At 47.4% G+C, this 15,018-nt stretch overlaps 1 protein-coding gene across 5 annotated transcripts in view; it reads left to right on the forward strand.

Moving 5' to 3' along the window:
- Positions 1–15,018, forward strand: part of PITPNM1 (phosphatidylinositol transfer protein membrane associated 1) — a 28,703-nt gene that overhangs the window by 5,977 nt on the left and 7,708 nt on the right. For 4 of the 5 annotated variants that reach the window (XM_053397736.1, XM_053397726.1, XM_053397743.1 and 1 more), the window contains exons 5-17: positions 448–669; positions 2,836–3,147; positions 3,876–3,971; positions 4,996–5,103; positions 6,170–6,228; positions 6,463–6,704; positions 7,444–7,633; positions 8,077–8,184; positions 8,536–8,720; positions 9,791–9,990; positions 10,082–10,252; positions 12,747–12,899; positions 14,737–14,885. In XM_053397736.1, coding sequence (XP_053253711.1) covers positions 448–669; positions 2,836–3,147; positions 3,876–3,971; positions 4,996–5,103; positions 6,170–6,228; positions 6,463–6,704; positions 7,444–7,633; positions 8,077–8,184; positions 8,536–8,720; positions 9,791–9,990; positions 10,082–10,252; positions 12,747–12,899; positions 14,737–14,885 — 2,195 coding nt within the window. The remainder of the gene's footprint in view (positions 1–447; positions 670–2,835; positions 3,148–3,875; positions 3,972–4,995; positions 5,104–6,169; positions 6,229–6,462; positions 6,705–7,443; positions 7,634–8,076; positions 8,185–8,535; positions 8,721–9,790; positions 9,991–10,081; positions 10,253–12,746; positions 12,900–14,736; positions 14,886–15,018) is intronic. The other variant, XM_053397716.1, reaches the window with a different exon arrangement.

Consider the following 15,018-nt stretch of genomic DNA (forward strand, 5'->3'; position numbering starts at 1 on the left):
TCTCTGGTGATGTTTTATGGTGAGGCGATTCTGGTTCAGGTTTAGTTCATCGCATGTAGTGTGTCTTCCCTGTAGGGCGTGGGTGGGGAACCTCCCCTGCCTCGCCCCACCGGGTTCGCTTGGGGGAAGGTGGTCAGCATGTACAAGCAGAAGACAGGGCTAAATGCATACGCAAGTGCACACCCCGTTCTCCCTGGCTCTCACACTCACACACCCCATTCATGTGCACACATGTTAAGAATTCAGGACCGTAGCGGGGAAAACGGGACTCCTAACAGAAGGTGTCCAGGAGGAAGAGGCAAAGGAATGTGTTTGCTAAGGGTCTGAGCAGACTCTGGGACTTGGGAGGGAAGGGCAGGCTCCTCATCGGAAGGAAAGCTGTCTTACTTTCTGACGGAGGCCAGGGGCTTGCTTCCAGCTCACCCCCCCCACTCTGCTTACCCACAGACACAATTGACATTGTGCGGGACCCCATCTCACCCGGCGAATACAAGGCGGAGGAAGACCCACGGCTTTACCACTCAGCCAAAACAGGACGTGGGCCTCTGGGAGATGACTGGCTGGAGAATGCAGCCGCGGGATCCCTCATGTGTGCCTACAAGCTTTGCAAGGTGGAGTTTCGCTACTGGGGCATGCAGTCCAAGATTGAGCAGTTCATCCACGATGTAGGTAAGCTTATGAGGATGCTCCCCACGTTTCCGTCTGCTGCAGACTTTTTCAAACGAGTGGGTTGGGCTAGGGCAGCAGTGGGGAACCTGTGGACCTCTTGAGGTTGCTGAACTCCCATCATCCCTGACCACTGGTACCATTTCCTCACACTGGCAGTATTTAGTCAGTACTTCTCAGCTGAACTGTCCTTTCTCTTCACACTTCACCAAAGCTGTTTTAGTGTGAAATTAGGCTTAATAACTGCCCAAAGATCCAGCAGCAATTCCAAGCGTCCCTTGGAAAACTTGCATTGAAGGAGCAATTTGGGATGCATAAGTCTCAAGAAAGCTGACTAAATGTTCTTGTATTTATCTTTGCATTCGGTGTTGATAAATTTGCTGGTTCATAGGAGGGCAAGGGAGTGTTAATCCATTGTTATGTGAAAAGCAGCAACTTCTTCCCATGTTAAAGCATCATGTACTTGGCTGACCCTAATGTACACATGATCCATAGTCCATGGCATTATAATAAATTCTAAGATGTGATTTTTATTTTCTCAGCAAAGGGTTATCAGATCTTTTAGCAGCTTTGTGTTGTCTGTGCCTTGGCATTACGGATTGTCTGCTTCTTCAGGGGGAACTGAAAGTAGAAGCAGCCTGCTGCAGGCGTTTAGCTAAGACGTCAAGGTTTTATTTATTAAAGAAATAGACTGATCATTCGCATATGACAATAGATACTTCATGACTTGATGAAGCACTAAAATATAAGCTTCTCTGAGTGATGGTTCCTTTATGAACCATCCGACCAGATGGTTCCTCGCCAGAAGCAGTATGCTTAATTTGCTTTTGCATTGTTTATTAATTGCCTCCAGGGAAATGTTGGGTGAGGTGATAGGGTGGTGAAAAGGAAGGCATGGCATTGTCAGATAAGAGTTTCTTCCAGTATGACAGACAGGATTCTTGCCTGCTTTTACCCATAGATATTTCCTGCAAAAACAGTGTGGGTATTGGATTTTGGCTTAGGCTTATTCCTTTTTCAGACTCACTACTGAACTCAAAATTGGGATTGGGCTGTGAGGGTTATGCATGCCTTCTCCCTTCCCTCTGCTGCATTTTACTAGCTAAGGCTGAGGCAAGTTGAGATGTCATTCACACAGTTAACAATTGCATAAATGGTTTTTAAAACGTGAGTTGCAAGTGCAGGAAGCCCAATCCAGAATGGAGCCCTCGTTCTCGGTGGGGTGGTGACAGCAGCAGGAGTATACCTTTGACCCTTGTTACAGTCCAGAGCGGGGCACCCATGCCTGCTATTTACATTGGTAAGGGAATTCCCCCTCCCCAATGCAAACTGCTGGCCTAGAACCCCCCACCCCCAATTCAGATTTCGGCTTTAGCCAGGGACAAAGGGTTATAGCCCCACCTAGGCTCCATGCCAGAGTCTTGATCTGGAGGGACACCCCCCCCCAATTTACTTAAAAAATGAATTCACAATTGCAGATTGCATGGATGGTTCGACATCTAACTTGGCACTTAACTTTGTGTGTTTTGGGGTTTGGTTTTAAAACCAGCCTTTCAAAGGGAGTGCAGATTCATTCCTAGTCACAGTTTTAACCAGGGTTGATGATGGCTGAAATATAACTGCAAGATGAGATAGAGAAGGTTAGGTGCATGCAGAGCTGGTCTGCCCATGAGGTTGAGTGAAGCAGCCATCTTGGGCACCAGAAACCCCTGGTGGAGTGGTTCCCATGCAAAAGTGGTGCCAGCATTGGTGCTGATTTCTGGTAAGATCTCATCAATCTCGCCAGCAACATGCAACCTAGGAAAGGGATGCTTTGGCATGAGCAGAGCAGCAGTGGCAGCAGCAGGTCAGACTGGCACTTCCTGTTTGGTTTCAAGCAGCGAAGCTGGATGTGTGAGTGGGATCTACACACAAGCAGGGATGGGGCATTTAATCCAATGGCCTCCTTGTTCTCTAAATTTGGTTTAGCTTGTTAATCTGAACTGGACCTTAATGCTTTCCTTAGCTTTGAGGGAAATGGGCGATGGAAACATTTAAAGGTATAATATCTAATGCCAGAATTGTCCCATAATGCGCTGGGAGCTGGAACTAGGCCTGATGATAAAGAAAGCTAATGGTTCCTGGGGGGAGAAGAGCAAGTGGCCCCATGGTTTGTGGCATCCCCTGTAGGTCTGCGGAAGGTGATGCTCCGGGCCCACCGCCAGGCCTGGTGCTGGCAGGATGAATGGATAGATCTCACCATGGACGACATCCGGAGGCTGGAGGAAGAGACGGCACTCATGCTGGCTCAGAAAATGGCCAAGTGCATCGAGCCCGACACAGGGCCTGCAGTGCCCAGCCCTGAGAGCCCGGCTGAGCTGGGTGGCTGCGAGAAGCAGGATCGTGTCGACAACCTAAGGGCTCCGGATTCCTCTCCAGATGATCCATTTGCCAAGCAGTGGTCGTCGTCTTCTCGGTCATCGTATTCTTCTCAGCATGCTGGTGAGCAGTCATTTCCAGCAAATGGAGGGAGCAAACAGCAGTGTAGCGGGAAGGTGTGAGGAAGATATAGAGGGTTTCCCCTCCTGCCCCTTCTTTTGGGTGTAAAAGAGTTATACTGCTGCTGGAGGTAGGCTTTTGGATGGGCATATTGGAGAGTGTCCATTTTAGTGACACACTTTTTCTCTCTCCTTTCCTCTCCTCTCCCTCATCCCTCAAACACCCCAATACTGCGTGTGTGTTTTCACACCCTGAAAGTATGGGGAGACATATCTCCATATGCACACTTGTACATTTTAAAAGGAAAAAAGTGTAACGGTTCCCTTTTGAAATAAATTTTACCTGCTGTTGTTTGTAATTAAGCTTAATCAATTTCATGGCTCGTTCTCTTGTACTAGATGAACAGTAGCTGCTGCTGCTTTTTTAAATTAGGAAAACAGAGAGGGCAGACTTCCCATTGTGAAACTTCCTCTTCTTAGTCATACAGTAGTAAGCAACCGATGTTGAGTGTCGGAGCTGCAGTAAGGGTGAAGTTGCCCCCATTGTTCCACATACATAATCTCCTGTATATACCCTAGGATAAGAAGCTAACTGTTGCTTTCATGCGGAAAACTTTGGGGTTATTTTATAATGTCAGCATTGGGAGCAAGTTAAGCTTGCTTTAGATATGAGGATAGTTTTTGGGTTTTTTTACCTCTTGATCATAAACTCTATGCTTGATGCCCCTACAGCTGGAGTATCTCCTCACAGCTTATCAGAGTGGCGGATGCAAAATATTGCACGGGATTCTGAAAACAGCTCTGAAGAGGAATTCTTTGATGCTCATGGTATGCAGTGCTGGGTACAGGAGGGTTCTGTGCATGCATCTGTTTTTGAGAGGGCTGAGAGCTATGGGTGCCTGTTGTTGTTGGTTCTGACAGTTGCCACTGCAAGCATGTGGAGGCTGGTTTACAGGGACCTGTGTGAACCAGCCCTCTGTGGGCTTGGAGTTGTGTTTGTTTAGTTTTATCTTTCAACCATCTCCCCAGATTCATCCGATTTGTGTGGATTGGGGAAGATCAGAATCTCTGGGGTTTTTTACTCTCTGTACAGAAGAATGCGCACACATGCAAAGGCAGACCTTTTTGTTCATAGGAAAAGTGCATGTTTTGCATGTGTAATGCTCCAAGTTTATAGGAAACATAGGAAGCTCCCTTACACTGAGACACAGCATTGGGCCATCTTGCTCAGTATTTACACCAGAGATTTTCAACCTTTTTGAGTCCATGGTTCCCTTGATCAACTACCTTCTTTCTGCAGCACTCCTGTGGGGCTCAGGAGCCCAGTTATGTCATCCTTTGCCTGCAGAGCTGGCAGCCTCTAACCCTTTTTCAAACACCCTCCCTTGCAGAGTCTTCCCTCAGCCTCCTCTCCTCTCCCCTCTCATTGGGATTCCTCTGCCACTGGTCTCTGAGCTGCCCCCCCCGCCCCAAAGAGAGGTGCCTTCTCACACTGCCCCACAGGGGCCTGGGAAGCACCCTTTGGCCAGCCCCAGAAGCACCATTTGCTTGGGGAGCTTGTAGCCAGGGCTGCTGTAACAAACCGCCACGCAAGCCTTTGGGAGGCAGAGACGTGAGGGCATCAGCGGAGAGAGGGAAGGAAAGAGGAACAGAGGGCAGTGTTTCCTGCTGTATCCCTGGGTAACACCCTGGGTAACACCCCAGGGTGTCACAGCACACTGATTGAAAACCACTGGTCTACCCTGATGGGCGCAGATCTCCTGTTTGTGAACTTTGGCGCAGTCCTGTTAAACATGGCAGTTTGTTCAGTGTCTGCAGTGCGCTTGCCTCTCAATGAGTTTTCCTTTCCTAGAAGACTTCTCCGACAGTGATGATGTTTTTGCCAAGGAAATCACCAAGTGGAACTCAAATGACTTTCTCGACACTCTAGAGCGACCCATTGAGCCAGATGATGTTCTTGGTAAGAGAGCGGTTCAGGTGTTCCATGCAGAATAGAGTCTGCTCATGGTGTGAGTGAATTTGTGCATGGAGGAATATCCACTCGTCTTTGGTAGTGCTTCTGGAGATGCTAAGAAATCTCAAACTCCATAACTGCACATCTCAGATTCTGAAAATGGCCTATGTTCTACACCAAGGGTCTCCAACTTCTATGGGCCTGGGGGCATATGTGAAAATCTAAGAAACTGCCATAGGCACCACAGAATATTCATTTCACAGAGCAAAATCTGGAGCTTTTCAGAACCCCCTCCCCCAAAAAACAATAGACAGAACACTCACAAACACTTGAAAACAAATAAAGAACAAGCAAAAACAAGCACATCCTCCACACACACAAAAACATCCAACCCACACCCCCTCAAACCAACCAAACCAATAAAACCTAATTTGAAAAAATAATACCAGGGTGGTATTGAAGCATAATCGTTTTCATGCAGAGCTCTAGACTTCTCTGCTTATTGCTACAAGATCATGGGGCACTGGCAGTATAATTCTGTCCCTTGAAGTACAGGTAACTCAGAGCTTATGCAAGTTTTCAGTTCTAGGGGGTCTACTTGTAAAAATGAAATTGTGTAAAGTCAGGACCCCAGGAACTGGCCTCCCTGCAAGGTGGAGCACTGCTTACCAGGCTTTGAGAAGGAGGGACAAGGGCTCTGGGATGCTGCTAGAGCCCTCATACCACTTTCCCAAAATTTGATAAGTGAGGTGCTTTGCTTACTGGCCTTTGGGAGCTTCGCAGGGCCCTCCTGTGACTTTCCCAGATCCCAGTAAGCAAGGAAAACCCACTGGATGTGTGGGCAATGAATAAATGGAAAATGGGGAACAGTGGGTTCCCCCCTCCATTTATTTATGTATTCCCCCTCATGAGTGCATAGCTGCAATCTTGTAAGTGAAAGCAGTACAAGTTGTCAATTACCTGTGAAGGCCATTCCTGTTCCATTTGTGATTTCTATCCTTCGTGCCTCCCATTGCTTTCTCTCTTCCTTCTCTGCCTGGTGCCATTAACTAAAACAATGTTGTCTTTGCAGTTGATGCTGTGGCTGCCAAGCCAGACAGTGATGGTGTCGTGGCACCTGGCCCACCAGAGGTGAGTGAACCCCTCCTCATCACACTGCCTTCCCACGTGGGTACCTTCAGAACCATGGCGCCATATTTTTTCTTATGTTTGTAATTTTATGAAATGTTAATAAATATTATTATATAAAAAAAAAAGACATGGGAGAGGGCTTGTGGTTACAGGACCATTGTTGTTGCCTCCCAAGTCACTTTTCCAGAACCTCAACTTGACACCAGACCCAGTTCTACATGTCTCTTTCCATAGGCTGGCTCAGAAGGCAACTCCGGGACATGCCGTATCCATGCGCTTTTCCTGATCCTCCACAGCGGCAACATCCTGGACCAGGGCGTGGGAGAGCCGGGCTCCAAACAGGCCGATGTGCACACGCTCAGCGCCACCTTGGACACAGTCACCCGCTTACACTTCCCCGAGGCACTGGGGCACATTGCGCTGCGCCTGGTGCCTTGCCCGCCTATCTGTGCTGCTGCCTACGCCCTCGTCTCTAAGTAGGAAGCGTGTTCTGTCAGGCTCAAGAGCGCTTGGTGGGAGCAGGACTGTTCCCTTCTGACTCAGGGCTTTGGGCAGTTGATTGTGCAGGAGCTCAAGGAGAGCACTGGTGCCTTCTCCAGGCAGCTTGGATGAGAACCTATCCCAAGCACTTTATTCGGGGTGGGTGGGTGTTTTGGAGAAGTGGGTGAGGCGTGTGGTAGTGTATGGTGCCTAGCGACATGCAAAGGGTTCAGTGTGAATAATGTGCTACTGTGGATAAGTGCCGACCTAGGGATTGTGGTTTGGGTGAAGTATTGAGACTTTGATGAGAGATCTTAGAGCAGGATTTTCATGAGGTAATTCTGTTCCCTTTTTTCATAGGCCACCATTGTATATATATTAGGGTGGAAAACAATAATTAAAAAGTACGTGCATATATATATATATATATATATATATATATATATATATATATATATGTATGTATGCTTTCCCCCAAAGTTCCCCCATTTGCTGGCAGGTCATCAAGGAGAAACCGTTGGTGGCCCAAGATCTCTTTTTAAACTGTGGTCAGAAAAGGGGCCTCCCTTTCTGAATGGGCTGCCTGCAACTTCCTTAAGTTCTGGCCCTTAAATCCAGAAGGTAATCTGGAGTCACCTCCTGGGCTAAGTACCAAGATCTGGGTGTTGTGAGAATGATCAGACGCTTGGTCTGAGAGCGTGTCTTGATCGTTTCTCTCATGGTCTCCTTTTCCAGACTCAGCCCCTACAGTCATGATGGCGACAGTCTGTCCAGTAGCCAGGACCACATTCCATTGGCCGCTTTGCCTCTCCTGGCCACCTCCTCAGGCAGCTACCAGAATGCCGTCGCAACCGTCATTTCCCGTACCAACCAGGCCTATGCCAATTTCATCCGCTCTCCTGATGGTGCAGGCTTCTGTGGCCAGGTCAGAGGGTCTGGAATCTGAAATAACTTTGAGGGGAAACCCTCTGTGCTCCAGTTGGAACAAGCATCTTACCCTCTGTGCTATGGTTTTGTTTTGCTTTATCGTCTTTTAAAAATAGAATTAGGGTCTTTGCGGGGGGGGGGGAGGAATACTAGATTAAAAAAAAAAATCTTTTGTTTTGTGAAGGTTCTGAGACATCTCCATCACACAACCCCGTTCTTTTATAAAACTGCTGCCCCCAATATTCCTTGGCTTTCAACCACATTGGTTAAAGCAGTGCAGTCTCCACTGGATGCACTTCTCAGCTGTAGGAAAGGGGTGGGAATGCAAGGCCTTGTTGAAGAGGCTGGCTTAAACTTCATGCTTCCTCTGATTAAGCAGTGACTGCGGGGACGTTCCTTTCATCAGTGGGGAACTAACTGTGTTCACGTCCCCCTTTATAGGTGCTGCTGATTGGGGATTGTGTTGGTGGAATCCTGGCCTTCGATGCCCTCTGCCATAGTCGTGCTGGTGGGTCAGGGAGTCGTGGGAGCAGTCGCCGTGGCAGCATGGTCAGTTACTGAGTTGTGGTAACATCCCTTCCTTTATGTATTTATAATCAGTTTTTTTCCTTACTTGAGCTCTGAGGGTTCTCAGATCTGGGGAGGAACAGGGATTTGACATTGGAGGGATGAGGGTTTCTTCTGATTTGGCTAGCAAGTATTGCTTGCCCAAAAGTTCCTGCCCTAGTATATAGCAGGTCAAGCCCAGCATCCACCCCATTTCCTCTTTGACGCCTTGTAGGTTCTGTTACCAGGAGAAGGCCCTCCCTCTTTTAACATTCGCTTACAAATAGCAAAGGCTTTTGGATCTCCTCAGTAGAACAGAGATACACACTTGCTGATATTTTCCTTTTTCTTCAGAGTACTGAGCTGCTTTCTCCAGAGACTTCTGTTGTGCGAGACCCCCTGCTTGAGAGGGCAGAAGTGTGTGGGGTGGGCCGCGCCAGTCCTGAGCCCGGGGCACTTCCCTCCATCCAGAAACCCAGTGACAACGTGACGCAGGAGGGCGATTCCTCACAACAACAACAACAGCAGTTCTTGACCAGGTGAGGCAATGTGGGAATTTGGTCTGCAAAGCAGACTGTCCTCTTAGGTTAAAAGAATTGGTTACAATTAGACTAGTGCCCATTGGGGTTGAAAGTGCGGTCAAATGTGCACCCATTCATAGCATAGCGCTACTGACACCCAGGACCTGATAAGGAGCTTCCTCTACCCCACCAGAACAGCCTCAGAGCATCTCCTTTTATCCAAAACGCTGGGAGTTTCCTCAGGGAAACTCACACTGCCGCCATGTGTATAAATAAAAGCTAAATCCTTCCCAACACTTACAGCAAATCGTTAAATAATTATAAACAGCCAAAACAATAATAGCAAAGATACAATGCATAAAATGCTACTAACCACACAAAAAAGGTTGTTGGAGCGTAGATCCTTGTGCCTTATAAAATTAGAAAAGGCACAAATATAGCTGACAATATTACTAACAAGGATTACTCTTTCCTTCCTATCTTGGTGTTAATCTTCACATGTAACCCTATCATATGCACTTTTTCTGCCCCACAATTGCCCTCTTGGGTCTCCTTAAGATTATTTTATACTAAAATAATGCTCAAGTTGTGTCACTGCACTTACGTTCATAAACCTTTCCTGATAAATTAGAGGCAGTGTGCCCCCCGTCTGAAAAGAGAGGAAGGTGAAATATTGATCTAAATTAATGAAATAGGAGGGCTCTCAGATATAGAAATAGCTGGCTTTGTGTCTGCTAAAAGAAATTCACAAGCCGTCTAAAGCTGAATGGGTGCACACACAAAAATGCCGCGTATTCACAACTTTTTTTTCTTTTTTAAAAAGAGGGAAAATAAAGGTGGCTCTGATTTTGGGTGGTTGGGGTGGGTGACATCTGAGAAGGGGGGACGGCACACGTCCATTTATTCTTCTTCACATGGGGAGAGGAAACAAAGAGATCGTGTGATCTTTCAGGCAACAGAGAAAAATGCTGGCCTGGTGGAAACCTACATATAGGCCCTTCACAGGGAAGGTGGTTCTGTTGGGGGAGAGTGTAGGAGCTGTGGGTTGTTTCCTGTCAGTGATGGAAGTCTTCTCCTGCCATCTCCAGCCTGCAGGCTAGCATGCCTGCCTCGGAGGCAGAAGGAGACCCTCGACGTAGCAGCAACTCGTCATCCTCGATGATAGAGACCTTTGAGGGGCCAAGCACGGTTGGGAAGCTGGAGTTCAAGGTGTCTGGTTTCTTCTTATTTGGCTCACCCCTGGGGCTGGTTCTTGCACTCCGCAAGACGGTGATGCCGGCACTGGACGGTAAGGGTCCTTTCCCCTTCCCCTGTCTTCCTTTCGCCTTTCCCCTTCTGCCGAAGCAGGATTCCTTACCCTTTCTCTTTCCCCTATTCAGTGGCCCAGATGCACCCAGCCTGCGAGCAGGTCTACAACTTGTTTCACGCGGCTGACCCCTGCGCCTCGCGCCTGGAGCCTCTGCTGGCCCGCCAGTTCCACGCCGTGCCTCCCTTTGGCATACCCCGTTACCAGAAATATCCTCTGGGAGACGGATCGTCCACGTCACTGGGTGAGAAGAGACGCCAAGACTAGCCTTGGACATGCTTGGGAAATGTGGTGTCCCTTTGGGGGGTATGGGGGAGTGTGGAAGGAAATGTTACAGTATCTGGATCTTCAAATGGTGGGTTGTGGGATCCCCTCCTGGGGTGCAGCCTGATCTGAGATGAGTTGCAGCAGCAGCAGCCCTACCCTAATACAAATGTGTGTATAATTAAGAAGTCGGTCCCGGAATGCACATTTTGACTAAATATGGGTTCTGAATTGGAAGAGTCCTGCTATAGCAGGAGTGAGAAATGGGATCACAGTGATGCTGGGACGTTTGGAGATGTGACTTTGGGTGGTCTCCCATGTTCATTTGTGTTGAAGAACGCCAGGCTGGATTTGCACGGGGGCAGTACTGGGGTGGTGGAAAAGTTATTTTTATTTTGAAATAAGGGGTGCCCTGGGTGGGTATCTGTTCTAGGGAGTGCTAGCATTCTGTGAAGACGTAAAGGAAGTCATGCATTCAGCCACGCACAGAATTTCAGCAGGTGCAACTGTTTGAAAGGCCGGGCAGCAATGGGACAAGTTGCGCCTGCCTTGGCCTAAAACTGTTTCAGAGCAGGATGGCTGGATGGTTTGAGACATAGTAGGGGAGGGTAACATTAATTTCAAGCATTTTACTCTGCTGCTCAGCCAAAAAGGCTCCCGGAACTGATCAGCAGTAAACAAGAGAGTCTCTGCCTGCAGGAAGGGCTGGCTTGCCACAAAGCAGGCTGAGGTGAGAGCAAGAGGCAGCAGCTGTTGTGGGAGCAGCAGCCGCAGCCCCTGGCTGTTCCTCCTGAGTCCTGCTTTCCACCTGTACGTCTGCTACAGGCGGTTTGAATGGCTGCTCCTACAGGACAGTTGAGAGATGGAAGGGCCCAATAGAGCTGGTTTCTTAGCGGAGCCAATGGTGCAGTCCCTGCTTCCCACTCCTTCCTTTGCAGCAGCCAGATGGAATGGCTCCATGTTCCCCTACACCAAATGCTCCCTGCAAATAGAAAACTAGCCTAAAAGCCCAGAAAAGGTGGGCTAGATCCTTTCTGTGCTGCATTGGTATTTGCATAGATTTTTGTATGTTTCATTTTTAAATGCATTTTTACATGGTCTGCAGTTTGAAGTGACACGACCCATTTCTGTGCTGCATTGGTATTTGCATAGATTTTTGTATGTTTCATTTTTAAATGCATTTTTACATGGTCTGCAGTTTGAAGTGACACGACCCATTCTACGGCTTGTTCCCGCCTCATTTGACTGCATGCATAGACCCAGCCTTAGTCCTCATCCTCAGCATAAAAACATATTCTTCTATGAGTGGTGTGGTATACATGCCCATATATGGGTGGCCACCCCTGGCACAGCTAGTGTCTCGAAAGCTTCAACCGTTAGGCTCAAGGAGGAAGTGCCCCTCCCGCCTTGTAGGAGGGGAAGTTCCTCTGTTCTTTTTCAGACGCAAACCACACAAATTATGAACCTCTGTTCTCCTCCTGCTCTGAGAGCAGTAATATAATGAAGCATATAGGTTTTGTTCAGTCATTCCCCCCCCCCTTAAGCTTTGAATAATTTTGTTGTTCATCTGTGTTTGTATTATATGCTGGGAGCTATGCCTGTGATCATTCCACTTGTCAACCCCGCTTTGATTTAGCTGCCTACGAGATGGAGCTGAATCCTTCATGATTTATTTTTTTAAATATTCATGGAACAGGGCAAACAGGAATGTGAGAATTGGCAGGATTGAGCACTCAAATGACTGTAAATACACACACACACACACACACACACACACACACTGTGCTGCTGCTCCTTCTGCTTGCCAATCCCCTGCCATGCCCACGCCTTCTCCTTGCTTATATTCCGCAGCCCCCTTTGTGCACACCCCCATGATGATATCTTTAAGACAAATAGAATCTGAATACCAAGCCTGTCAGCTTGTTCAGTCGCAGAAGGCGATAAGTTCTGTTGGTGGGTGTTGTGTATGTATGGGTGTTTGCTAGTTAATAAAATACCTGTTCTGAATTAATACAACGAATCCGGAACTTCCATGTTAAAGACAACACATGGTACCAGGAGTGGCATACAATGTGTAGAGGTGCTAAGGGATATTTGAGGGCTCTGCATCCTTTATTTCTGTCACATGAGGCAGCTGAAGAATGGAAGAGAGTGAAGTTTGAATATAGCAGGAAGGGAGAGACACCAAAAGGAGCTGTTCTAAACAAGGGGAGAAGTTTAAGTAAAGGTGGGGATAGAGAGAGACACTGAGAGGAAAATGATGGGTTTAAACAACAGCAGAGGTTTTAGTAAAGCAGGGATGAAGCGACTTTGAGAGGGGGGAATAGTGATTTTAAACAGTGGCAAGTCGGCATTTCTTCAGAGGCACAGTACTTGGAGGGCACCGCACATAAGACCAGTGGAAGGCTGGGAGGGATTGGGGGATGTGTTATAATTGCCATACTCACCTCTGTTTACCTTTCCATTTGGCCTAGCTGAGGCCTTGCAGAGTCACTCTTCCCTCTTCATGGATGAATTAGACCTTGTGACACCGCCCACTCCAACTAGTGCTTTTGGGGGTTTCTGGAAAGGGAATGAGGCAACCACGTGTGAGACTACTATAACCAGCACCAATGAAGTTGTGAAGAGTAAGTTACATGTTGCTTGTCCTCACCCCCCCCCCAATTTCTATGCAAACACAGTTAAATTTGGCTTTCTGTCTACTTTTCATCCAAGTGCATTTATGAGGCCATTTGAGGAGGGAAAGTTAGGGCTTTTCTCTCCTTAATGTTTAAAAATCCGTGTTTGTTTTCTTGTTTTTTAAAATGATGCTCATTACTTTTTGCACCAGAAATTAATCAGCTCTTTCTGTTTTAAACACTGCAAACAGTTGATTCTAACAAAGTGTTACACACATCCGTTTGGTTGAAGTACTTGTAACATATTGCCTGTATGGTCACTAACAATCTGTGGGGGTGTCTTTCCTGTGCTCCCCTCATAACTTAAAATGTTGGTGCATAAAGCTCTTCCTTGATGCTTAGCAGCTCAAAAAGTGTATTAGGCCGGCTTTTCTGAATTAATGAACTGAAGATTCATCCTAACTGCAGATTCAGACTGGAACCCTGAACAATGTTTCTTGTGTCTGTGAGTCAAACGAGTTCATTTTGCAAGGATTGAATATTTGCTGTGCTGCCAAGAAAAGGCTTGTTCTTTGACTGGCCCACCCAAATTTGACATTGCTACCATAGCCTGGGCATATTGTGCCCTTTTGTGTCACTTGCGATCCCACATTCTGAACTGAAGTGCTTTCACACTCTTCTGGCTCTGCCAAGCCACTGAGTTAGTGCCTGACATACTAATAAACCCAAAATCTGAATTATAATGAACAAAGAGTAAAAGGCTGTATTCCTGTGCGCAGCCAGGCTGCTTAAATTCTAGTGAAGTAGAATTGAAAGGGCCCACTGAAATGAATGGAATTTAAAGATTACAGGCCAAGATAGTATTTGCATTTAATGTTTGGGGCTTCTTCTTTTTTAAAATGCAAATACAGTGGAATCAGCTCTCAAGGGAGTAGTTGATGATTGGCATTTGCTTTGTAGGGGAAATCCCAATTTCAGAGGAGGGTTTATTTTTAGGACTGCAGCAGTTGAGGAACAAGTTAAATTCACCTGCTGTGATCCCAATAATTATTTGTGCCCCAAACTGACCTGATTTCTGGTTTTTTTAAACAACAACAACAAACAAACAAACAAACAAAGCTGCATGTTAAATGCAAAGATGAAACATGTACATAATAAAATATTTTGGCCCTTTGGAAACCTGTTCTCTCTGGTTTCCTCCCTGCATCCATTTCCTTCCCTTCCTTTGGGGGATGGGGGTGTTATCTAGGGGCAGAGGCATCTAGCACCATATCCCAAGCCCTGTTGTCTTGCTTTGGCCAGGGAAGAAGGTCTCTACAGGACAGTTCTTTTTATTTTATTGTTACACGAGCCCCAGGCTGGTGTCCTGAGGAGTGGGATTCTCAGGTCTTTGGCCCTCATGCCTGTCCTTGAAAACACCCTGTATCAAGGCTTTTCTCCTGCTACAGCAGTTCTCCTGCAGCAGTTCTTTGCCTGCCTGGGCATAGCTGGGACCTCTGTTGTGGCGCAGGCCCCCCCCTACCCCAAGAGCACTACTCCCCAGTAGCAGAAACCAGCAGAGAGGCCATCAACGTAGGCAGGCAGGGCTGTGCTCTTAGACTGTGAAGGACTGGTTGATGAGGCAGATGTTGCCATATCCCTAGCAGTGCCAGTGTTATTATTGTCTGACGGATTTGAGGCCTCAGAGAATGTGATGAGTAGGACTTGTTTATTTGTTGGGGAGGAAATAAAGGTAACAGGAAATGGGCAGACAAAGTACAAGCAGCCGCATGAGTGTAGTTCACAGCTGAAGTGAGGAGACAAATGGGGCCACCCTAACAACAGTTTCTCTTCCCTCCGTGTCTAGTTCTGGATCGTTGGTGGGGTGCTAAACGCATTGACTACTCTCTCTATTGCCCCGAGGCATTGACGGCCTTCCCCACCATCACCCTCCCTCACCTTTTCCATGCCAGCTATTGGGAAAGTGCCGATGTGGCGGCTTTCATCCTGCGCCAGGTACCAGGGCTGTGGGCAGGTGGAAATGTCGCTGTGCTGGGGAACAGGGAGTGGTGGGCTCTAATTGTTCCTCTAATGGGAAACTGGCATCTAAAAATAGGTTTGCGCAGTAGAGGGGAGGGGCATATAGGAG

The sequence above is a fragment of the Podarcis raffonei genome, chromosome 1 (genome assembly GCF_027172205.1).
Source record: "Podarcis raffonei isolate rPodRaf1 chromosome 1, rPodRaf1.pri, whole genome shotgun sequence".
In the NCBI taxonomy this organism is placed as follows: Eukaryota; Metazoa; Chordata; class Lepidosauria; order Squamata; family Lacertidae; genus Podarcis; species Podarcis raffonei.